The sequence below is a fragment of the Cajanus cajan genome, chromosome 3 (assembly GCF_000230855.2).
Source record: "Cajanus cajan strain Asha chromosome 3, NIPB_CcT2T_4, whole genome shotgun sequence".
Classification (NCBI taxonomy): domain Eukaryota; kingdom Viridiplantae; phylum Streptophyta; class Magnoliopsida; order Fabales; family Fabaceae; genus Cajanus; species Cajanus cajan.
In genome coordinates this window covers 2,285,608-2,310,044 of record NC_138519.1, presented here as the reverse complement: position 1 = coordinate 2,310,044, position 24,437 = coordinate 2,285,608, and the positions used below count along the sequence as shown (strand labels likewise).

At 29.8% G+C, this 24,437-nt stretch overlaps 3 protein-coding genes and 1 long non-coding RNA gene across 4 annotated transcripts; 3 read left to right on the top strand and 1 right to left on the bottom strand.

Moving 5' to 3' along the window:
• Positions 1-2,580: 2,580 nt before the first annotated feature.
• LOC109795151 (uncharacterized) lies at positions 2,581-4,908 on the top strand. The gene is made up of 3 exons (XM_020354577.3): positions 2,581-3,436; positions 3,536-4,273; positions 4,428-4,908. The coding sequence occupies exons 1-3, from the start codon at positions 2,828-2,830 to the stop codon at positions 4,824-4,826; spliced, it is 1,746 nt and encodes a 581-aa protein (XP_020210166.2). The 5' UTR covers positions 2,581-2,827; the 3' UTR covers positions 4,827-4,908.
• Positions 4,909-6,705: 1,797 nt separating this feature from the next.
• LOC109795131 (uncharacterized) lies at positions 6,706-8,999 on the top strand. Its single transcript, XM_020354557.3, has 3 exons — positions 6,706-7,368; positions 7,566-8,309; positions 8,526-8,999. The coding sequence occupies exons 1-3, from the start codon at positions 6,706-6,708 to the stop codon at positions 8,796-8,798; spliced, it is 1,680 nt and encodes a 559-aa protein (XP_020210146.3). The 3' UTR covers positions 8,799-8,999.
• LOC145955435 (uncharacterized) lies at positions 7,145-7,568 on the bottom strand. The gene is made up of 2 exons (XR_014432071.1): positions 7,389-7,568; positions 7,145-7,296 (listed from the first exon to the last, which is right to left on the bottom strand). It is a non-coding gene; the product is annotated as an uncharacterized LOC145955435 (long non-coding RNA).
• A 7,745-nt stretch (positions 9,000-16,744) lies between the features above and the next one.
• Positions 16,745-19,421, top strand: LOC145955951 (uncharacterized). Its single transcript, XM_083071498.1, has 4 exons — positions 16,745-17,327; positions 17,431-17,838; positions 17,936-18,610; positions 18,685-19,421. Exons 1-4 carry the CDS (start codon positions 16,760-16,762, stop codon positions 19,419-19,421), a joined length of 2,388 nt encoding a protein of 795 aa, XP_082927624.1. The 5' UTR covers positions 16,745-16,759.
• Positions 19,422-24,437: the final 5,016 nt, after the last annotated feature.

The window sequence follows — 24,437 nt, the reverse complement described above, 5'->3', positions numbered from 1 at the left end:
ATTCCCCCATTGAAAAATGCTTTAATACAACTATTAATCCACCAAAATATTCTAGCTTTAATTATTTTTTAAATGTCTTTTAGTTCAAATTGTATGTAAATACCCTATCTTTTGAAAATTAAAAAACTATTTAAACTCGTTATTTATACTCTATATTAGTTCAAATTGTATTTAAATATTTAACTTTTATATTTTGATTCAAAATAAAATTTTAATTCATATAAAATAAGGTTATTTTTAATTTAGTTCTCTTTAATTTAGTTTTTTTTTCCTTCCCAAATCTTAGTTTTTTTCACTTTGGTAATCCTAAATTTTAGACGTTTTCATTTTTTTAAGTTTTATTTATTTATTTTAGTCTCTATTTTTTTTTTTTGTAATCTTTTTGTTACATTTAATAGTCAACTTATTTTAAAGGACAAAAATTTATTATATATCGTTTTTTTCTTTCTTATTGTTAATGCTAAATTATATTTTTAGACCTTTATCATATGTATTAAGTTTATTTTTGTCCTTAATTTTTTTTAAAATGTTAATTTTGGTCTCTATCTCTTAAATTTAGACCAATTTAGTCTTGTTGAAATAATGATTATTTTTAATTATGAGATATAATTTTGTTATATTTTTTAAATAATTCAAGACTTGAAATCTGTTTCATTGGATTCCCTTATAAGAACACAATGAAAGTTCAAATAAAAAGTATTACAAATATGATAAAAATTGCATAAAAATAACTTTAAAAGGAAAATAAAAAAATTAAAAATATAATTTTATATTATTTTTTAGTCACTTATGAAACATTTTTCCACAATTTTTACTATATTTATAACATTTAATTTGGATTCATATGCAAATTGAATTTCATAATTTTTATATAGTATTTATTATTACAAATTTTATGTCATGATTAAGTTAAAATTAATACAAAATTCTGTTGTAAAATCAATTTTATTATTGTTTTAAAGAACTAAATAAATCAAAATATTAAAGATAAAAAAATAAAATAAACATTTTAATAAATTAAAGACTATAATAAATTAAAAAATAAAATAAAACATCAAAAATATAATTTAACGTATGTTTATCACATTATTACGTTAATTCACCTAACATGAGATGTATGAATATAAATATTGAAGGAGGTGATGTGAATGTTCACACTCTGTATAGTAGTACATTATTATGCCTGTCGGAAGATGATTGGTGCCTCATTTATTATCTATGCCATGCAGGTACCTTGATATTCAATTTTCAACCAAATTCTCGTACTATTCACCAATCAACTACTGTTGTCTATCTGTCTTGAAAGATGCACTTTATGGTATATATCCATCTTGTTTCGCAATAAAGACATTAAAATGGACACATGCATGCAAAAGCAAAATGAATGGTTGGAGACTTGGCATGCATCATAATCGACTGACAGACCCAACCACCTGGCTGTTAGTGGTTGTATTGTAGCCATCTTGAGCAGAAAGTTAATTCATTGGCGTCTTTGAGGGACTGTAATACTCGCAACCAACTGGACCCCATAATAAATCACGTCTTTAACCCTCTGTTTGTTTTAAGTGGTATACTGTGTTTGGTTGCAAGCAAAAAATGTGACAACATAATTAATTCTTGTAGTTGTAGCTCTTATTTAAAATTTATTTTTCACCCCTAGTGCAAGAAATGCCGAAAAAATTGATGAGTTAGTCTAAAATTGATGAGTTAGTCTTTTTTTTTTTTTTTTCAGTGGCCGCACTCATAATAATAAATATTAATTTTATTTTAATTTATCTCTTTTTCTCCATTCATTTAAATCAAATAACTATACAATAATTCTTCTTTTCTATTTTTCACATATTTCTCTTAAATCAAACATACTAATTTCTATTTTATTTATTTCTTATTTCTACTCACTTATTCCTCCACTTATCCGTTGCAATTCTGATATTTTTAGAAACTCCATATAATACTACTATTAATCGATAAAAACATTTTACGATTAATTATTTTTATTTATCTTTTATTTATTTATAATTTTTCTTATTTTTTATACAAAATATTTGTTTATTTTTAATCTTTATAATTGTGTAATTTTTTAGTCCCTATAAGAATAGATGAGATAAAAAAATAAAAGTAAGATGTATAAAGACTAAAATAAAATATTCTTAATAATAAGATTGAGAGATATAATTTATGAAATTATAAAATTTAAAAAGTTAATTAAACTTTAAATCAATATTTTATGTAGGATTTATGTGTAATTTTCACTATCAATTCACTAATTATTTATTAATTTATTTAATATTTTTTAATCATAATATTAATACAAAATATTTATAAAAAATTATGACTAATCTTTACATAATTCTATAAATATATATAAAAAAAATATGTACTCTTCTATAGTTAAAATGAAAGATTCCAAATCTTAACATCATAGATATTAATCTAATTTAGTTTTGTAGTGCCTCTACACGGACGACGGATGACGGATGAATACATTATACATGAGTTGCTAATTCACTGTAAGCCAACAAAGAAACTACTATCAAGTTCAAAACAAAATAATTTGACTTCCAACTAATTGCTAAATGATTTTTCAAAATTAAAAAGTTAAATTTTTAAATACAATCGAAATCGTTGTTTATGGAGTTATGGTTGTGTTTATCTTTTAGCATGATTTTCCTTGTACAGCTTCCTTAATTCCAATCAACGACATACACAAAGCTCCCCGTTATCAAAATTTAACGTTAGGAAGTGGCATATCCCGAGCACAACTGAATTGAGATTTCAGAAATTTCAGTGAAACCTGTACATTTTCCTTTAGTTTGATGTTTCAGTCATGGCTTCCAACGAAGAAGTAACAGTAGGAATTCCTTTAAGATATTGGGTGGACAATGAAAAAAAGCGTGTAGTTATGGCGGAAGCAAGCGGAGACTTTGTAGATGTTCTCTTCAGTTTCCTCACCCTTCCATTGGGAACTATCACCAGGCTTGAGGTCGAGATTGGTTGCATAAAAAATCTGTACCAGAGTGTGAGAGATTTAAACCCTGATGTATTCTGGAACAAGATGTGCAAGGAAATGTTGCTTTTTCCTCACAACCCTTTAGAAGCCTCTTGCCAGAGACTAAAAGTGAATGTGGATGACACACGACCCACAAAGTATTTCATGTGTGACACCTGTTCAAAGAGCAATGGTTTGCTGGTGAGTACTTTTGATGGGGCAGCGTGCTCCTGTGGGAAATTGATGACAAACGAAACGGAGCTGTTAAAAGAATCCAGAGAAGGGGATAATGGTGTTTTTGTTAAGGGGGATGCCATGTTCTTGATCTGTGATGACTTGACAGTCCTCGAAAGCTCTCCAGGTAACGCAGTACAACCCCTCCGCAAATATGGACTCAAAGACTTGAGCAAGATTGAAGAAAAGTCATTACAAGTTGACACGGACAAGGTAATTAATATTGCTTTTCATTCATAACGTGTCTGCAAACTTCTACTCAAATTTACCTGTTTAATGAATTATAACTTGCTTTTTTTTTCCCCACTCCAGATGATTAGGGTACTAAAGAAGGTATTAACCTCCAAAACTCCTCTAAGTGATGCACTCTTGGAAAAAGAATCTAGTCCATCCGACTCTTTCTCACGATACATTGGCCCAAGTAATTGGAAAGGTTCAGTAGAAATCAAGGTAATGGTGAGTAAATCAAAGAAAGAGATTCTGTTTGCTAAAGAAGATGGAAATTTTGTTGATTTTCTAGTCAGCTTCCTCACAACACCTCTTGGGTCTATTCTGAACCATATGAATGGTAAATTATCCTTGGGAAGTATTGATAACTTGTACGCAAGTGTGAAGAATCTGGATTCATCATGGTTCATAGGCTCATCGAAGAAACTGTTACTGAATCCAGGAGTGGCTCCTCAATTTGGTTGTAAGAGCATTCAACTAAATGTTTTACAAGAAGTCCACACTCCTAAGTATTGGTATGGCACTCCGGTGACAGATGATAAGGGCAGTGAAAGGAAAATGATTTCAACGAAAAGAGATATGTTACGAGATCCAGCAGAAATGAAACTTTTTGAGCCAAGATGTTGTGATGGAGCAAGAGAACGTGCAGTGGGATTTGTGAAGAGGCCGTGTACATTTGTGGTGAGCGATGATTTGGAAGTGAAAACTACTAGGAATGCAATTGAAGAGACAACCACTAGCATTATGTATCTGCGAGAAATGGAGAATCTCCGGTTGGATGATTTGGAGGAAAATTCGGTGAAAATCACCAAGTCCCACGAGGTAATATTCACAATCCACTCTTCATTTACGACTTATTCATTCACGCTGCTACAATATTGGTGTAAGAAAATTCAATTCATATCAATGCTTTTAATTTGGTCAAATAATTGAATATAATGAGCTTTACATTATTATTATTATTATTTCTGGTCAGGCACTGAACCTGTTGAGGGCATCTTTGACATCCAATGGAGCTGTTTTGACACAGAACCTATTCTACCCGATGAAATGGAAATGCCAAAGATTCACTCAATTTTGGAGGAAGAAAAAAAGAAATATAAGAAAAAAACTTGTTTTTTTTTTGGTTCAAATATTTCACATACTAAAGGAAGCACTAACTTCTGAATCTCCTCTAAGTGATGGATTATTGAAAAACAGAGAACCTAAGCCATCCTACTCTTTCTCATCAGATATTGGCCCAAGTCATTTGAAAGATTATGTGAAAATCAATGTAATAGTGAGCAAATCTGCTGAAGTTGATGGAGATTTTGTGGATTTTGTTTCGGAGAGTCTCTCTCATCAACTCTTAAAGTTCATTTTTATGCTTTCTTAATTTTTTTTAGGAAGAATTATCATAAACATGTATGAGTATTCTCCGTTTATTCTAAAAATTAGAATTTAATCCTTGAGAAGCATTTTGTTTAATCAAATTATTCAATAGTTATATATATATATATATATATATATATATATATATATAATTTCTCCTTTTGATTTCAATTCCTAGTATTTTATATATGTAAAGCATTAAAAATCATTTTTTATGATTTTAAATATTTAGGGAAGAACTGAAAGACGAACCTAATTATCAAAATCTTAAAAATTAAATCTATTTAAATCATAAAAGTAGATTTAATTTTTCAAGGATTAATTGGATTAACAAAGAATATTATGAATTTAATTGAACATAGCTACCATGACAATAGCAGTTAATTCAATTAGATACTCATATGTATAAAAAGAACAAATAATACTTTAGATTAATTCATCTTCAAGGATATTTTAATAAATTAATGAATGATACGATTAGATAGATAGAGACTCATAGCACAAACCCTAATCCTATAATATATTTTAACTATTATCAAAATCAAATTTGTTATCTTGATATTTAAGTTTTCTTATCTTATTTTCTTAAAATTATCTTTTCTATTATTAATTGCAAAAAAAATTTATTATCTAATTTTGATTAATTAATGATGTTATACAAATTAAAACGCGATCCATGTAGATCAATATTTTTTATTACTTGATGATAATTCGTGCACTTATTTTTTTTTTTTTTGAAATTCAAAATTTTAGCTCATATCATTAAGAATATCATAAATGATACAATTTGGGATGTGAAAAAAATCACAGTGATTTGCACTTTCTATTGCTGCTTTGGCAAGCTTATGAGCAACAATATTGGCAAATCTAGGGGAGAAACTCACATGAGAGTTTGGGAGGTTAACCATGATAGGCTTACATTGGTCAAGAAGACAACCAAATTCAGATACATTCTATATAAGTTAGGTGTTCCTTTATTAAATATAGAAAGATACATTCTATATAAGGTGTTGTGTCATCCAACATAGAATGTTTATGGTAAAGTCAAATGTTAACTCATTCCATAACATTTTATGTCGGGTGTTGTGTCACTCAACATAAAATGTGTTTTCTATGTCAGTTATATTTACACCTTATATAAAATTATTAAGATATATTATAAATTTGTCATTACACCACATTTTATGTTGTGTAGATTATTTAACTTAGAATTCCCATCATAAAAAGTGGGAGCAAATGCTCTCACTAACATTTTTGATATTTAATTTATATATATATATATATATATATATATTATAAATTTATAATAATGTGTTCACATTTTCTATGTTAAAAAGTTAAGTCAAAGTTAATATATTAATTTTTTAAATTTTATTATAATATATATAATAATCTCCTTGTCTCATAAAAAAGTGTCATATTTGAGAAAAAGATAAATATTAAAATAAATGTTATATTAACTTTTTAATGTATTATTAATTATTATTTTTTATTTATAGTATCTTTCATAATATTTTTAAAAAATAAATATTATATTACATAATTAATCATAAGGTTTTTTTAATTCTTTGTAAAATAACATAATATGATACTTATTATAAAAAAATACTAATTATAATTAAGTTAAGTTATTAAAAGGATTAAAGAGTTGCGACGGTTCTAAATTCCTGTTATACTATTTTAAAAATAAAAAAATGTCAAATTTTTATATAGAATATGGATGGTTAAATCATTATTTAGTTATTTATATAAAAAATATATATTTTTTTAAGTGTTAAAAATGATAAAATTATTCAATGATAAAAAGTGGTATATCCCGAGCACAGTTGATGAGTTGATATTTCAGAAATTTCAGTGAAACCTGTACATTTTCCTTTAGTTTGATGTCAGTCATGGCTTCCAACGAAGAAGTAACAGTAGGAATCCCTTTGAGATATTGGGTGGACAATGAAAAAAACCGTGTAGTTATGGCGGAAGCAAGCGGAGAATTTGTAGATGTTCTCTTTAGCTTCCTCACACTTCCATTGGGAACTATCATCTTGCATGAATCCGAGGACAAATTTCCCCGCAACCAATCGGTAATGATTGGTTGCATCAAGAACCTGTACCAGAGTGTGAAACATTTAAGCACTGATGTTTTCCGGAACGGGATCTGCAAGCGAATGTTGCTTTCTCCGCGCAATGCTTTAGAAGCCTCTTGCCAGAAACTAAAAGTGAACGTTGATAATACACTTCCCACAAAGTATTTCATGTGTAACATATGTTCACCGGAAAGTGTTTCGTTGCTTAGTGCTTTTGAAGAGGCAACGTGCTCGTGCGGGAAACCGATGGATAAAGAAGTGGAGTTGCTGGTAGAATCCAAGGAAAAGCCTGAAGAACCCAAATATGATGGTGTTTTTGTTAAAGGGGATGCCATGTTCTTGATCTTCGATGACTTGAAAGTGCTCCGAAGCTCTCCAAGTGACTCTCTTCAACTACTCCTCAAACATCGACACAAAGACCTCAGCAAAATCAATGTAATGTCTGAACATGTCAGCACACAGAAGGTAATCAATATTGAACTTACCTCTTACGTATGTGTGTAGCTTATAAGTGGTAACCTTCCTCGAGTTCCTTAATTTGCTTGTAAGGTTGTAGATGTGCAGGACCTTTCCTTTACATTGATAGTGATAAGAGATTTCTTTGCGTAACGAATTATAATTATAACTCTACATACTTAAAACTTTTTTTTTTTTTAATCCAGATATTTCACATACTAAAGCAAGCATTAACATCTGAATCGCCTCTAAGTGATGTATTATTAGAAAACAGGGAATCAAAGCCATCCTACTCTTTCTCACCATATACTAGCCCAAGTCATGGGAAAGATTGTGTGAAAATCAAGGTAATAGTGAGCAAATCACAGAACAAGGTTTTGTTTGCTGAAGTTGATGGAGATTTTGTGGATTTTCTAGTGAGCTTCCTTACAACACCTCTTGGGTCTATCCTGAACCTTATGGACGGCAAATTATCCTTGGGAAGCATTGATAACTTGTATGCAAGTGTGAAGGATCTTGATTCGTCGTGGTTCATAGGGTCATCAAACAAATCTTTACTGAATCCAAAGGTCGCTCCTCAATTTGGCTGTAGGAACAATCCGTTAAATGCTTTGCAAGAAGACAACACTCCTAAGTATTGGTACGGCACTCCAGTAGAGAAATATAATATGGAAAATGATGAAAAGAAAAAGATTTCAAAGAAAAAAGAAATGTTACGAGATCCTCCACAAGAAATGAAACTTTTTGACCCAAGATCTTCTGTTGTCGGAAGTGATGTTCATCAGAAATACGAATTTATGAAGAGGCCGTGCTTATTTGTTGTGACAGACGATCTGAAAGTGATACCAATAACAACTGCTTCTAGCTTTCCATATCCGAAAGAGTTGGGGAACTTCAAGTTGGATGATGTAGAGGAACATATGGTGAAAATCAGAAAGAAGTCACATGAGGTAATATTCAGTTATTCACAATCTCCTTTTGATGACTTGTTCTTTAGCTCTAGCACAATTTTGGTATAAGAAAATTTAGTTCATATCAATGGTTTAGTTAACATTTATCTTAATTTGGTCAAATAATTAGCTATAATGAACTTTGTACAATATTTTTTTTCCTTATTATCCATTTTCAATTTAGAAGTTGACATTCATTATTTGTATTTTTGACAGGCACTGAACCTGTTGAGGGCTTCTTTGACGTGCAAAGAAGCTGCTTTGACGCAAAGCCTATTCTACCTGTTGAGGAAATGGAAATACCAAAGATGGATTCCATTTTGGAGTGTACTGAGAAGGAAGAAAAAGAGACACGGAAACCAAAAAGAAGTGGAAGAGAAAGAGAGTGAGGGTGCGGAGAAAAAGAGACATGGAAACCAAAAAGAATTGGAAGATAAAGAGAGTGAGAGTGCGGTAGTATGTGGTATGAGAAACAGAAAAAAAAGATAAGAAACGAGGTGGAAGAAAAAATAAGCACATGTTAACAATAGCGGGAGAAGCCAAATGATGAAATTTAAGCCAAAACTTTATGCTACTTAGAATGTTTGGTTTGTGATTGGAAGAAATCTACGGTTGATACGAATTAATTTTATGTAACTTATGGATGAAGAAACAAAATAAAAGAGTGATGTTATATGATTTATATGTGAATCATGATTCAATCTCGATTCGATATATGAATAAAATTGATCAATCCATACTAACTTATTAATATTTAAATAAAAATTAAAAATGTTTTTTTTTTAACAATATGTGAACAGTTAACCATAGTATTATTTGATTTTTAGAATGTTTATCCTTTTTATTTAAATATATTTCTTTTCAAAATTCTATATATATACATATATATATATATATATATATATAACAAACATTTGAATTTAGTAATCATATATTTTTAGTATATTATGAGTCATGATGAATTGAGATTCTTTACATTTGTATGTAAATCATGAATAATAAGTTGAATAAAAAATTAACAATCTTTATTTATTTCAATAAATATGATTTTATTATGTTTTTAAAGTTATTTTGATTTTTATAAAATAATTGAAAAGTTTAGACCAATATTTGGTAAAAAAAAAAAAAGAATAAAACATTGCTTTTACTGGACGCTGCTCCACACTAGATTAATTGACAGGAGATAAATTAAAATAACGTGTTAAAAGTTAATTTCGATCAGGATTTGAATCCAAGTATTTTTAGTTTTTGGTTAAATTTGTGAACCACCGAACCATTAGATATAATCAATAAGTAAATGTGAAATTGTTTTTATACACGTAGTTAATATAAGATTATAATCATAATAGTTTATCAATTTTATTTTTTTACTTATTACTAAAGATGAAATATTATTTTATATTAAATATTATACATAATACCAATAAAATTATAAATAATAATGTGAGACTTAAAGAGGTGAAAGAAAATTTATTTCTCAACTCACATTTTTTGTGAGTTGGATTGAACAATCTAATCCAATAGGTTTAAACTCTCAATTTAGCAAATCAATCCACCAATTTACTTTTTTATTTTAAATTTTTTAAAATAAATTTAAAGTGAATTTATATTGAATGAATATGTTTTTAGTTTGTAGTTTAACTTTTTTTGGACAATTATTTTTATTTTATATAAAATAAAAAAAATGTTATTCTAATTACATAATTTTTACCAGTACATTTATAATAATTTTTTAATAGAAATATATATAACATTGACCTTTGCATGAAAAATTATATTTTTTTTAATTAATTTTTTAAATTTAATAAATTTTTAGGTTGAAATGATAATGTATATTAAAATATTTTAATAGAGAGTTTTTTAAAAAATTTTAGATGAGTTGAAGGTAGATCAACTTACTACCCTAGTAACCAACTATTAAATAATATGTATTATATTTTTTAATACGTTTTCTTTGATGAAATAATTAATTATATTTCACTTCTTTAGTAAATTAATTTGTCTCGCTTCACTTTAAGTGAATTGATCTACTTTATTATTGTTAAGTCTCAATTTTACCTCTTTTGGGTCAAGATTTACTAAACAATTCCATTCAATTTTAGCATCAGTGCAAGTTAATTGTTCTCCTTTTGAGTTATTTTATTGTGTGCAGGAATTAAGTGGAATAAATGAGGATAGGAGACCTTCAGGAATGGAAAATCAAAGATTTAAGGAGCAGAAAAGAGTACCGCGCCGGGCGCGCTTCTAAACCGCGCCGGGCGTGACCAAGACTTCTCTGGAATGACTCACGCCAGGCGTAATTGATAATTGCGCCAGGCGAGACACTTGGCAGAGACCAAAAGAAGGAAGTTTGCGCCGGGCGCGACACATTGTGCGCCGGGCGCAATTCAAGGCCGCAAGCACATAGAGTACCAGATGAAGTTCGCGCCAGGCGCGATACATTGTGCGCCGGGCGCGGAAAACCTAATCTGATCTCCAAGCTCCCATTTAAGGAAAATTTCGAGGGTTTTTCCCTCATTCACTCAAGGGGCGCCTCCAGGAGCTGTAGGAGGGATTCTCAGGTCATTGAAGCTTCTCATGTGTGGATCATTCCTTCGGTTCTCCATTTCCCTTTCTCATCTCTATTTTTGTTCTTCCCCTCTTTGTTTTTAGAGGTTTCATCCATTGTTTGGTCTTAAATTGTAACCACAAATTCTATTGTAAACCTTATGCTTTTAATGATATATGTATGTTTGTTCAATTCTTTGTTGTATATGTTTCTATACTTAATGCTTGCTTTGAATTGATCAATCTTTGCATGATTAAAGATTTCATTGATTATTGGGAAATATCATTGAAGTTGATTTTGGAACATATACTTAGTGGGAATTGTTTCTAGAGATAGAACTTTACCCATTAATTGTCTTGAACCCTGATTTTTTACTGCTGGTGTAGGTATTTAATATTCAAGGAATTGATATTTGATATCTATACTTAGGCTCTTTCTTTAAGGAATTAAGTCTGAGTAGATTTATGGTTGACTGAACAAAGAATTATAACAAGGAGAGGTTAAGGATACTTTAGTATGTTGTTTGGTGAAATTTAACTCCTATAAGTGCACATTACCATTGAATCATTTCTTGTCATTTCCATTCTAATTCAATGATTTTTATAATTTTAATGTTCCAATAGTTTGGTTATTCAATATACAATTTTACAACAAACTACAGAATTGGAATTATTCTTTAGTCACAATTAGTCAATGAATACATATTTCACTTTCTAATCCTTGTAGATACGATAATTTACTACTTGTACGACCGGTACACTTGCCGTGTTTGAGGTTGTTGATAAAAATATGGATTTAAAGGAATAATAAAAAGGATTTCAACAAAAATCTCAGCAATTATATATGATGAAAATTATTTATGTAATTACATATTTTTGATACATATGCATATAGATATATGAGATTTGATTTTTTTTAAGGAGCTGTGTACAATTTGTTTAGTAAAATTAAAAACTAATTTCTCTAAATTTTATATTTTGTTTTATAATTATTAAATAAAAATTAATGAAATTATTTAAATACAATGACAGGCCAGGAAAACAATATGTCAAGTAAAGAAAATATTTTTTTAATGTTTAACTATGTAACAGTTTATTTATTATATTTAATAGTGTAAATTTTAAAATTTCAATATTTAAATATCATGTACGTACAAATAAAGAAAGCTAGAGGGGCCAGCAACTGCAAGCAAGAAGTAGAGCAAAGAAAAGTTTAATTTTGATTGTGACGGATCTGTATCAGTTTATTGTTTTATCTCATTTTCACTTTAATTATTTTTAATTTTCTGTTTTCTTTAGTACATCGATATTCAATTTTCAACCGGTTTCTGGTACGTACGATGAGTCGACACATGCAAAAACAAAAGAAAAATGATTCGAGACTTGACATGAATTATAATCTGACAGACCCAACAACCTCACTGTTGGTAGTTGTATTGTACCCATTTTGAGCAGAAAATTAATCCTCTAGTTGACGTGTAGTTATATCACATGTGTTAGGGATTGTAGGGTGAACTGTAACACATGGTACGCTATTTACATCTATTTATTTTAAAAATAAATATTAATAAATTACTCTATTTAATAATTTATAATTTATATTTAATTTCAATAAAACTGTTCTATTAAATTCTTTTAATAAATAAATTAATTCTACATTTTTTTATATAAAATTTTAAAACTATTTGATGATGAATTAACAATTATTTACTAAAATATATTATACCTAATTTGAATTTATCTAATGAAATATAAAATAACTTTCAAATTTTGTAAAAAATCATTAACCTTATTATTATTATTATTATTATTGTTATCTTTTTTTCAATTATCAACTATTAATATCATCACTATTCACGTTATAATAATCCAATAGATTATTATACTAGTTACTGAATAATTATTGCGTAGTGAAAGACTAACAACATACATCAGTGAGAGTTTATAATATAACTAAAAACTAGTATCGAATATATACATGTAATATACAAAATACAGTACTAGTTGTAATATAAACCCAATGTTGGCCAACGTCTATACAAAAATACAACTACATGAGAGTAGCCATCAACAACTGATCTAGCCACCTCCAATGTGATTGTCCCCCAACGTACAAGCCATCCCATTAATCATGTAGTGCTCTCATACTAAGTATAATTATCGTGATTTCAACCATAAGGAACAATAGGTTAAGCTTGTGAAAAAGGATTCTACATAACAACTTATGAAAAACATCAACATACTTCAACATTTCAACTTACAATAGGATAACATCATCATAGCAACTTAACATCACACAACATGTTCATCATATCAACATATATACATATACATCATTTAATGCGTCACCATGCATATCAACTATGAAGATATCCTACATCTTAGGTTAAACATTTTAAGTAGCTTAACCTTATCGAACCACAATGGCTGGTATAATACCAAAAGCAATGACTGACATTGAGGCTAGAAACAACAATTAGCACGAGACTAGAAACAACTAATATCATAAGCTAGATTGATTTCTCAAGTTTTACCACTTAAACAAGGAAGTATGGTACTATGCCAAGATAGAACAGTTTGGGTATGGTCGTAACATTAGTCTACAACACTAAGCCACCTATAGCTAGGATTAGCCCACCCACTATCCTCCAAATATCACAACCCTTTGATATTAGGTTATAGACTAAGTTCTCCACCCAGTACTTTACTTGTTGATTGTTTTATACATGTGTGTCTCGACTTTGTCCACACATGGGTACCACATAAAACCTAGAAGAGACAATTGAAAAACAACTTACCCATTTAGAGGCTATCTTACCTACTAAATGGTTCAATCGGACTCTCAGAACACACAACATATATTCGCACAATGAGATATTAAGTTCACAAACATCTTTAATCCCCCTCTAGTTTCTATGTATCATAGCTAAGATATGTATCTAATCCACATACCTATAGTTTATCAACTTAGCAACATTTAGCATCTTTCAACATTCATCTTATCAACATTAACAACTTATACAATAGTCAACTTTCAATTTTACATCATGTCAACTTAAAAACACTGTGAACATCACATAATTGTTACAACATGAGCAACTTCAGCAAGCAAGTTCAGCAAATAATCACAATAATCAACTTAGGCAACTTAAAATAGCATACAACCTTACACCATGGTCAACATACTTCACATCAACTCATATATCATCTTACATCGTCATTCATACAACTAAGTCATCATAATTCAATTGCTAAACAATTTAAGCAAATATCAACTTTTAAACAACATTAACTAACAACTTCTCATCATACATCACACGCCCGACATCACTCATTGGGCGCTCGATGTCATTGAGGTAGGGAGCTCTTTGTCTTGTCCACACTTGACATCTCACCACTCTCACTTGACGTGATTGAGACAGAGAGTGCCCCACACTCCCGTGCCTAGTGTGCCAACACCCACACACAACCCTTATTAGACAAAGAACTTTCTATTTGACTCACGTCCAACACCACACACTTTAGCGCCTAATGTAATCCCAGGTAGAGACGAGTCTCTCTCCTCACGACCGACACCACCAATCCTACGCCTAATGTGAGTGAAACAAAGGCCCTTCCTTAGAACCATGCCCGACGCCTTGAATGTGTGTTTGGCACGACATTAGATTCTAGACTTGTGTAGAACCCAATTTTGCCCAATTTCCTGAAAATCAACAAATTCCCACAACATGCAACACAATAAACCACATTTATATACAATTTATACAACATGATTTCATCATCAATAACAACATGCAACAATTATAATCAAGAATCAACTCAATTTCTTCTACTTCTCTTCAAAGTCACAAAGCCCTCTCAACTTCATCATGTTTATCACTCAAATTCTTCTCAACAAACCAACAATCAATTCATTTTAGCATTTCAATCCTCTTTGTGCACACAAAATTCAAAATCACAAATTCCTCCCTTACCTCTCAGAGAATCAATCTGTAAGAGGAGAAGAATAAAAAGCGACTTTTTATGCCTCTTACTTGAATCTTCCACTTCTTTAAGCTCGGGTCCCCACCCACAGCCAACTAGGATCAATTGAGGAAAATAGTAGAAAAAAGGAGGTTTGAGTGAGAAAGAGGAAAGAAAAAGGAAGAAAGAGCAAATAATCTCTCTCTAATTTATCTCTATAGCACTTGAAAAACTTAAGTCATGAACATCCTTTATGAATATATAGTGTGTATATATATATATATATATATATATATATATATATTTAAATTTATAATAAAAAAGTAAATTTTGATATCAAATTATCTTTAACAATTAATAATTTCTTAAAAATATTTAAAATCAACTTAAAAATAGATAAAAGAGAATAAATTGAAAGAGTTGTATAGTTAAAAATAAAAACTCGGCTTTTTGACCAAAATAGGGTTGTATGGGAAGTTATTTACGTAAACAGTGCTGTTTGAAAACTATTTACGCCTTTAGGGCTGTTTACAACGGTGTCGCTATGGGCCATAGCGACACCAATGCCACGTGGTTTTTTTTTTTTTGCTATGGGGTGGGCTCGAATGAGCCAAAACAGTGTCGCTATGGGCTGAGGCGACACAGTTTGTGCGCCATTAAAAATGGTGTAGCCCATAGCGACACCATTTAAGAAAAAAAACAAAAAAAAGTAAAATAATTTCTAAATTTAAAAATAATGAAGTGAACTTATATATTTATAAAAATAAAAAATATTTATTTAAAAATGTAATCATAAAAAATATATATAATTATTTTACAAGTGGCGCTATGGCCTATAGCGACACCGTGTCGCTATAGGCTATAGCGACACTACTAATTTTTATTTTTTTTTAGTTATTATTTTCTTTTATTTTAAAATTAATTTTATAATACCAGTTAAAAATGTTAATTTGTAATTATAAAGTTAATTTTTCTCTTATTAGTTTTATGTATATATATTTTTTTTGTTTATTATTTTTTGACAAATTAAATAATGCATTTATTTATTTTTTTGAGTGGCGCTATGGCCTATAGCGACACAGTGTCGCTATAAGCCATAGCGCCACTATTTAATTTGTTTTTTTTTTAAATTATTTACTTATTTTATTTTACCATTTGTTTATTTTATATTAGCAGTTAAATAATATTGTAATTGTAAACTTAATTTTTCTGTAATTAGGTTTGTGTATATATATTTTTTTCCTTTATTATTTAATATTTTTTTAAGTGGCGCTATGGCCTATAGCGACACTGTGTCGCTATAGGCCACAGCGACACCATTTAATCTGTTTTTTTATTATAAATTATTTACTTATTTTATTTTACCATTTTTTTATTTTATATTAGCAGTTAAATAATATTGTAATTGTAAACTTAATTTTTCTGTAATTAGGTTTGTGTATATATATTTTTTTCCTTTATTATTTAATGTTTTTTTAAGTGGCGCTATGGCCTATAGCGACACTGTGTCGCTATAGGCCACAACGACACCATTTAATCTGTTTTTTTTATTAAAATTATTTACTTATTTTATTTTACCATTTGTTTATTTTGTATTAGCAGTTGAATAATAATTTGTAATTGTAAAATTAATTTTTGTGTAATTTCTTTATTTTTCTATGTATATTTTTTCCTTTAAATTTTTTTTATGGTGTCGCTATGGGCCATAGCGACACTGTGTCGCTATGGCCCATAGCGACATTATCAGTATATATACCCCGACCCAGCTACGTTCTTTTCACAGTTGAAGTCATATATATATATTTATCAATTACGTTTTGGTCTGATTTAAGACTCTGAGCCAGTTACGTTTCTTTCTGATTCAGTGAGTATAATTTTATTTTTGTTTAAATATAAATTATAGATATTTGCACTAATTAATTTTTTTTGTTGTAGATATTATGGATCAAATGATTGCTTATATTTATACTGGAAAGATGTATGAAGGTGCTGAGGGTGTAACATTTGATGGACCAAGAAAAGGAATGTATATTAAACGAGGTATCACTTTGGATATATTAAAGAGAAGGATTCATAACAAATTTAGTCTTAACTCAAATCAAGTGATATTATCTGTAAGCTACAGATTTTTAGTTTCACAAGGTGATAACAACATATATTCTTCATTGGAATTGAGTGACGATGATGATGTACAATGCATGATAGAAGCATTTCAAAGCCAGAATGTGATGCCAATAATGGAATTATATGCTGAAATAGGTATGCAAGAATCTTCTACTTTTTCATTAGAAAATTTGTCAATTGAACGATCACCTTTGATCACAAGAGATGAAGATGAAGATGACGAAGAAGATGAAGACTATCATGTTTCATCATCATATGAAAGCATTGATGAATCCAATGAAGATGAAATTGATAATTGTGAACCATCTGATGATGAGGTGCAGCCGGATGTTCTTGTTAATAGTCCAATGGTTGAACCAATTTCAATGTATCCATCTACTGAAGGTATCATTTGAAAAATAAATTTGTCAATAATTTGTTATTTGTTTAAAGTAAATTGTTGAATTTTATTTTATTGAACTTACTAAATTCATTATTATTAAAATAGGTGGAAGTCAATTTTGGGGTAATTTACCCCACTACAGTAACATAAATTGGAATCATCCCGATGAAGAAGATATTCCAGGGATGGATGTCGGTAGTACTTGGTCAATTGGGCAAGATTTATATGTGGGGTTGGAGTTTGAAAATAAAGATGCAGTTAAAAATGCAATCAAGCAAAATGCAATGAGAATGCATCAAAGTTTTTATGTGGTTGAGTCGAAAAAGACTAAATGGGTTGTTAGATGTCCAAATGCACATGATGGATGTGGATGGTACATGAGAGCCATTGAGTCAAAGAGATCTGATAACTGGAAAGTGACTCAGTGGGGTGGACGTCATACGTGTTTGAACATGTCTTTGTCGCAAGATCATGCTAAGTTAGATTCTGAGTTAATTGCAACATTTATACAAGGTAAGTTCTGCAAAGTTTATAGTTTATATTAATAATAATTTATGTTTGTGTTTACTAATATTTAATATGTTAGTGTTTACTAATATTTAATATGTAGGAATGGTTAACCAAGATCCATCAATAAAGATTAGCCTTATCCAAGAGAGAATAACATCTCAAACTGGGTTCAAAATATCTTATAGAAAGGCTTGGATGGCGAAACAAAAAGCAATTGTTAACGTTTTTGGAGATTGGGAAGAATCGTATGCTTATTTACCTCGATGGCTGCAATACATGAAAGAAATTGCTCCAGGGTCATTTTATGATCTGTGTCATGATGAGTTTTTTGTTGGTAATCGTTGTCATCATGGTTACCGTCAATTTCACAGATTATTTTGGACATTCAAGCCGTGTTGTGATGCCTTTAATTTTTGTAAACCGTTGATACAAATTGATGGCACTCATCTGTATGGCAAGTATCGAGGTACATTGTTGATTGCTACAACACAAGATGGTAATAACAACGTTCTTCCTCTTGCATTTGCTGTGGTTGAAGGAGAAACATTACTTGCGTGGTCGTGGTTCTTGTCTCATTTGCGGTTACATGTTACAAACAAAGAAGGGATATGTTTAATATTTGATCGACATCGTAGCATTAAATCGGCCATTGACAATGAAGCAATTGGTTGGAGACCGCCAAATGCATATCACAAGTACTGCATTAGGCACATTGCAAGTAATTTTAATACTCGATTCAAGGATGTCAAACTTAAACAAAAGCTTGTGAAGTTAGGTATGTATTGTTATTTAAAATTTTTCAACCATTTTAAACAAATTTATAGTGCATTATTTTTAATTGGTATGCAGGGTATACACCGTGTAAGCACATTTTTGATCGCAATTTGGAAAAGTTTTGTCAATCTAACCCTGATGTTGAAAGGTGGATAGGAGCGATATCTAAAGACAAATGGAGCATGGCATATGATGCAGATGGTCGAAGATATGGTCATATGACAACAAATTTGTCTGAATGTGTTAACAAGGTGTTAAAGGATTGTAGAAATCTCCCTATCACTGCATTAGTTCGGTCGACGTATACCAGGTGCGCTGAGTATTTTAGTGTTCGTGGTAGTCGTGCTTTAGCAGATGTTTCATCTGGGAAGGTCTTCGTTTCAAAGTTAGTTGAAGCTTTGCAAAAAAATCAAGAAGAGGCTTGTTCCCACCAAGTTTGTAGATACGACATTCAATCTTCAAAATTTGAGGTTGAAGAGGCCTTTGATCCAGTAACACAAACAGGAGGGAAGAAATGGGTAGTAAATTTAAAGGAACGATACTGTCAATGCGGAAAGTTTACAGCATTTCATTATCCTTGTTCTCATGTTATAGCTGCATGTGGTGTTGTTAGCATTGATTACTACCAGTTTATAGATCCTGTTTATACCAGTGATTATGTTTTAAAAGCCTACTCTGGTCCGTGGGAACCAATCGGAAATGAAGACTTAATCCCTCCGAGTAATGAGGATTGGATACTTGTCCCAGATCCAACATCAGTGCGCGGGAAAGGGAGACCGAAATCCACAAGAATTAGAAACGAAATGGATTGAGTTGAGAGCTCACAATGACGACCAAAATGTAGCATATGCAAACAAGAGGGTCACAACAGGCGCAATTGTCCATCTAAGTCTAATAATCAGTCGATAAGTTTTGAAGATGTTTAGAATTTGTTAAACATATTGTAATTAGTAATGTGTATTCATGATGGTCATTGTATAACATAATGTAATTACTATTGTCTATTGATAATTATACAAAATCTACTCATCATCGTCTTCCTCATCTTCCTGATGATGATGCCCTCTATCAGTAGCAGGAGTTAGAATACATCGTCGTCGTCTTTCCCTTGCAGCCCTTTGAGGATTTCTTCGAACACGTCTTTGTTCTGGCGATGATGGGTGATGACTAGCCTCCGTAGAAAATTGTGGACGCAAATCAACACCTGCAACGTCATATTTGACACAAATTATTAATATTGATATAATTATAAGAAGAAAAGAATAACAAAATAATAAAATATGAGTAGACCTGATGTATAAGTACGACTGATATAATCATCATCATACGGAATATGAAAAGGTGCTTCCTGACTCGATTGTGTGGCATCCTGTGGCATACTTGGCTGTGGAGTCATTAAAGGGGAATGTCCAAAAATATGATCCATCATTTCTGATGACATAGTTGGTTCCGGTGATGAGTCTAAACCAAGTGACTCACAGATATGTGTAGTAGTCATCGGAACTGATGTCTCAAAACCTGGAGGGCGAGGTGGAGTGTACCAATATGTGTATTGGGACTGCGATAAGGAAGCAACTGATGTAGCTCCTGTAGATCATCTGCAATCTCATTAAAATATGTAGCCAACCAAGATAGCTTGACCCTATGACCTTTCATTTCTGACTCAGGTGGAATAACACCTAAAAAATCACGAGCTGCATAAAACAAAATAAATTATTTACCGATTTTTAATATTATAAAACACAATTACTATAACAAAAAAAAAACTTAAAGTATAGTTATTTTAGTACCTGATTCAAATATATTAGCACTGCCTCGACTTAACAGTGCTTGACCGTCAACTGGAAGACCAACAATCATACCAACATCTTGGAGAGTAACTGTGCATTCTCCAAATGGCATGTGAAATGTGTGTGTTTCTGGTCTCCATCGTTCTACCAAAGTAGTTAATAAACCAGGGCTCACTTTGATATAACTCAACCGAGCAATCCATCCAAATCCTGCCTGGTCTAATAACGGAACTATTTGATGTGGAATTCCGTCAATTCCATTGCGTGTTGGAGCAGCACGTCTTGCTAATAATCTCCTATCTTCTTCTCTATTCCAAACATGTTGTGAAACATGTATGGATTGCAATGACAATAAATCATCCTCAACGGGTCCACAACTCACACGCATAGATGTAGAAGATGATGCCATCTATAACAAAATTTAACAACTAATTATTTCATACATTATATAAAATACAAATAAACCAAATTACACATAATTAAATTTAATAACAAATTAAATTAAATTATTTTCTAAATAAATATTATTTAAACAGATTTAAAATAAATCAATTTATATTTTAAATATCATTATTTTTAAAATTAAAATAAATTACACAGAAATATAACTAATTAAATTTACACAGAATTATATTTAATAAAAAAATATAATTAAAATATTTTCTAAATAAATATCAATTCAACAGAATTAAAATAAATAAATCAAATTTTAAATATAATGATTTTTAAAATATAAATAAATTACAGAAAATTATAACTAATCAAATTACACATAATTAAATTTAATAACAAATTAAATTAAATTATTTTCTGAATAAATATTATTTAAACAGATTTAAAATAAATCAATTTATATTTTAAAAATCATTATCTTTTAATTTTAAAATAAACTACACAGAAAAATAACAAATAAAATTACACAGAATTAAATTTAATAAATTATTAAAATTAAATTATTTTCTAAATAAATATAAATTATTCAGAATTAAAATAAATCAATTTATATTTTAAATATCATTATTTTTTAAATAACAAACAATTACACAGAATTATAACTAATTAAATTACTCACAATCAAATTTAACAAAAAATTTAAATTAAATTCTTTCCTAAATAAATATAAATTTAACAGAATTAAAATAATTGAATTTAAATTTCAAATATTATTTTTAAAATAATAACAATTACAGACAAATATAACTACCTCAAATTACACACAATAATTTCATAAAAAATTTAAATTAAATTACACAGAAATTTAACTAAATAAAATTAATACAAATATCATTATTTTTAAATTAAACATAAATTACAGACAAATATAACTAAATAAGCTATAATAATTATAAAAATCAATATATTTAATTAAATTACAAAACTGATAAAATAAAAAATACCTCAAATACTTGATATTTCTGGAACTCTGCAGAAATCCAAATAATACAATTTAACCTAAAATATTAATTATAATATATATAAGTTAAACAATATTTTAAAAAAAAATTTAAACAAAATTCAACAAAAAAAGAAAAAAAAATTTTGAAACTCACCTTGCACTTGCACCTGATGAACTTCACGCGGAGGGGGGGGGACCAGCAGGGTAAATCCTAATATATATAGGAAATTTTTTTTTTTTACTGTGCCAGGCCACGTGTCAATTACCCATTGGTTCCTCAGACAGTAAATTGACACGTGGCCACTGTAATAAATGGCCTCAACCACCACCACCAGTGTCGCTGTGGGCTATAACGACACAGTGGCGCTATAGCCCATAGCGACACCACTGTTTCTTTTTCTTTTTTTTTTTAAAAATTATTATCTTATTTTTTTTAAAACATTTCTATATTTATATATTATCATATAAATTATACTATTTTATAAACTTATTTTTCCATTATTTTTTTTAATATAAATATATTTATTTTTTCTGTATATAATAGTGTCGCTGTGGGCTACAGCGACTTCATTGTAGCTACTGGTGTCGCTATAGGTTGGACCAACTTCCTCAATATGGCTCTCATGGCTTCTCTGGAGTTTAAAAAATGCCACGTGGCAGTGGTGTCGCTATGGGCCATAGCGACACCGTTGTAAACAGCCCTAAAGGCGTAAATAATTTCTAAACAGCCCCATTTACGTAAATAACTTTCCATGCAACCCTACTTTGGTCAAAAAGCCTAAAAACTCAAGTATACATAAAAAGATAAATTAAAGATAGTTTAAAATGGTTGTAAGAGAATTTTTCTTCTTGAATTTAAATATTGTATGTGAAATTCACATGAAAAAAAAAGAGAAGATAATATTGAAAATCAATTTCAAAGTAGAGAAAAATTTAAAAGAAAAAAATAAAGTATACATATAAAGATAAAAATAAAGATAATTTAAAATGGTTATAAGAGAATTTTCTTATTTGAATTTAAGAATAATATGTAAAATAAAAGAAGAGAATATTAAAAATAAATTTAAAATGGATAAAACGGAATAAATTGAAAGAGTCATACAATTAAAAAAAATATTTGTAATTCTTGTTGAATTTAAGGATAATATGTGAATTACACATCTACAAAAAAAAAAAGTAGAATATTGAATAATTTTAATTGAAAAATGAAAATAATGTGATTAGAAGTAGATATGGATTTGTGAATAGGATAGCCTAGGAGTACATGCTGGTAAGTAGAGCCACTTAGCTAAAAGTGTCTTCCACCAAATGCTCTAACTAAGGAGAAGATTTGAGCATTAGGGTCTCATGGTCATGCTAGGTCCACTCATACTCATCATAGAGTGTGATTAGAGTTTCCAAACCAAGCCAACCTCTAAGGTCTAGATGTAATGATCACCAAAGGACCTCCTTAACACCAAACTCCAAACCAACATCTCGTTTAAAACACAAATTATGCAAATGATGCATGTCCCAATAACACATGATTTCATTCAATCTCATTGTTGAATTGTTTCAATTGTTCACATGTTCAACGGTCAATTGTCTTAATATCAACAATTTCTTAAATATATTCAAGTTTTTATTACATTAATATATTAACTAATTATTCCAAAGCCTAACTATCTTAGTTCACTATGTTTTCATTTAATTTCTTTCACCTCTCAATAATTAAGTCCTAATGGCAACCTCTAATAACAAGGAACCAACATAATCATGCCAAGTAGAGTGGAGGTAAGCACAACCATGTTGCCATCAAACACAATAATGTTTGGTTTCTCATATCTTTACCTTATTTTTTAGCATGGTTTTACTACCCTTCAACATGCTTGTGTTTACCAAAACATATTCTTACTTCATGGTCGTGCTACCTTTAGTACATCCATGTTTATATCACTTGGGAAAAGGAGTATAGTCATTACTAACCTAGCATAACTGTGTTATACTCAACATGACCATGCTCACATTGAGTATGTGTGGTCACCACAAGATGATTGTGTGCACTGCGATCATGTTCTAAGACCATAATCCCCAAATAATGCAAACACTAGTCTATGAGTCACATCTTTCATATCAATAATTTAGTTAACTATATGGCATAAAAATGGTTTAAAAAATATTCCATACAAAAATCACTTTCGATTCAATCAAAAAAATTTCATAAACCTAACATATCAAATTGAGCAAAATAGATTACAAAAATTCATGCAATTCAATCCATCAATTTCAAGAAGCAATCAATTGCCTAACACGTATATTAATCAACTAACCTTTGAAGTATTTAGAACTCCTCCAAAATCATACAATTACAAAACCTATGAGATTAAGAAACAACTCTACTATCCACAATTATTTTATACTTATAAGCAATACTCATTCTCTCTTACCTAGAAAACATTCCTCTAAAGACATGGATGTAATAGGGTGATCTTCTTCTCTATCTCGAACTCCTCCACATGTGGTTATGGCTCAAGGTTCTAGAAGGAAAAATAATAATAAAAATAAAGACAATATTGGGTTTTAGACTGATAAGCTCCATCTTTTAGTTAACAAAGGACTATTAGGCTATTAATTAGGGACTAAAACCCAATAATTTAAAATAT

Bases quoted from the DNA above. Each gene is read 5' to 3' on its own strand.
- LOC109795151 (XM_020354577.3), top strand. From the start codon at position 2,828: ATGGCTTCCAACGAAGAAGTAACAGTAGGAATTCCTTTAAGATATTGG. The intron at 3,437-3,535 runs GTAATTAATATT...TCCCCACTCCAG, and splicing joins TACAAGTTGACACGGACAAG to ATGATTAGGGTACTAAAGAA. The intron at 4,274-4,427 runs GTAATATTCACA...ATTTCTGGTCAG, and splicing joins AAATCACCAAGTCCCACGAG to GCACTGAACCTGTTGAGGGC.
- LOC109795131 (XM_020354557.3), top strand. From the start codon at position 6,706: ATGTCAGTCATGGCTTCCAACGAAGAAGTAACAGTAGGAATCCCTTTG. The intron at 7,369-7,565 runs GTAATCAATATT...TTTTTAATCCAG, and splicing joins AACATGTCAGCACACAGAAG to ATATTTCACATACTAAAGCA. The intron at 8,310-8,525 runs GTAATATTCAGT...TATTTTTGACAG, and splicing joins TCAGAAAGAAGTCACATGAG to GCACTGAACCTGTTGAGGGC.
- LOC145955951 (XM_083071498.1), top strand. From the start codon at position 16,760: ATGGATCAAATGATTGCTTATATTTATACTGGAAAGATGTATGAAGGT. The intron at 17,328-17,430 runs GTATCATTTGAA...TTATTAAAATAG, and splicing joins AATGTATCCATCTACTGAAG to GTGGAAGTCAATTTTGGGGT. The intron at 17,839-17,935 runs GTAAGTTCTGCA...TTTAATATGTAG, and splicing joins AATTGCAACATTTATACAAG to GAATGGTTAACCAAGATCCA.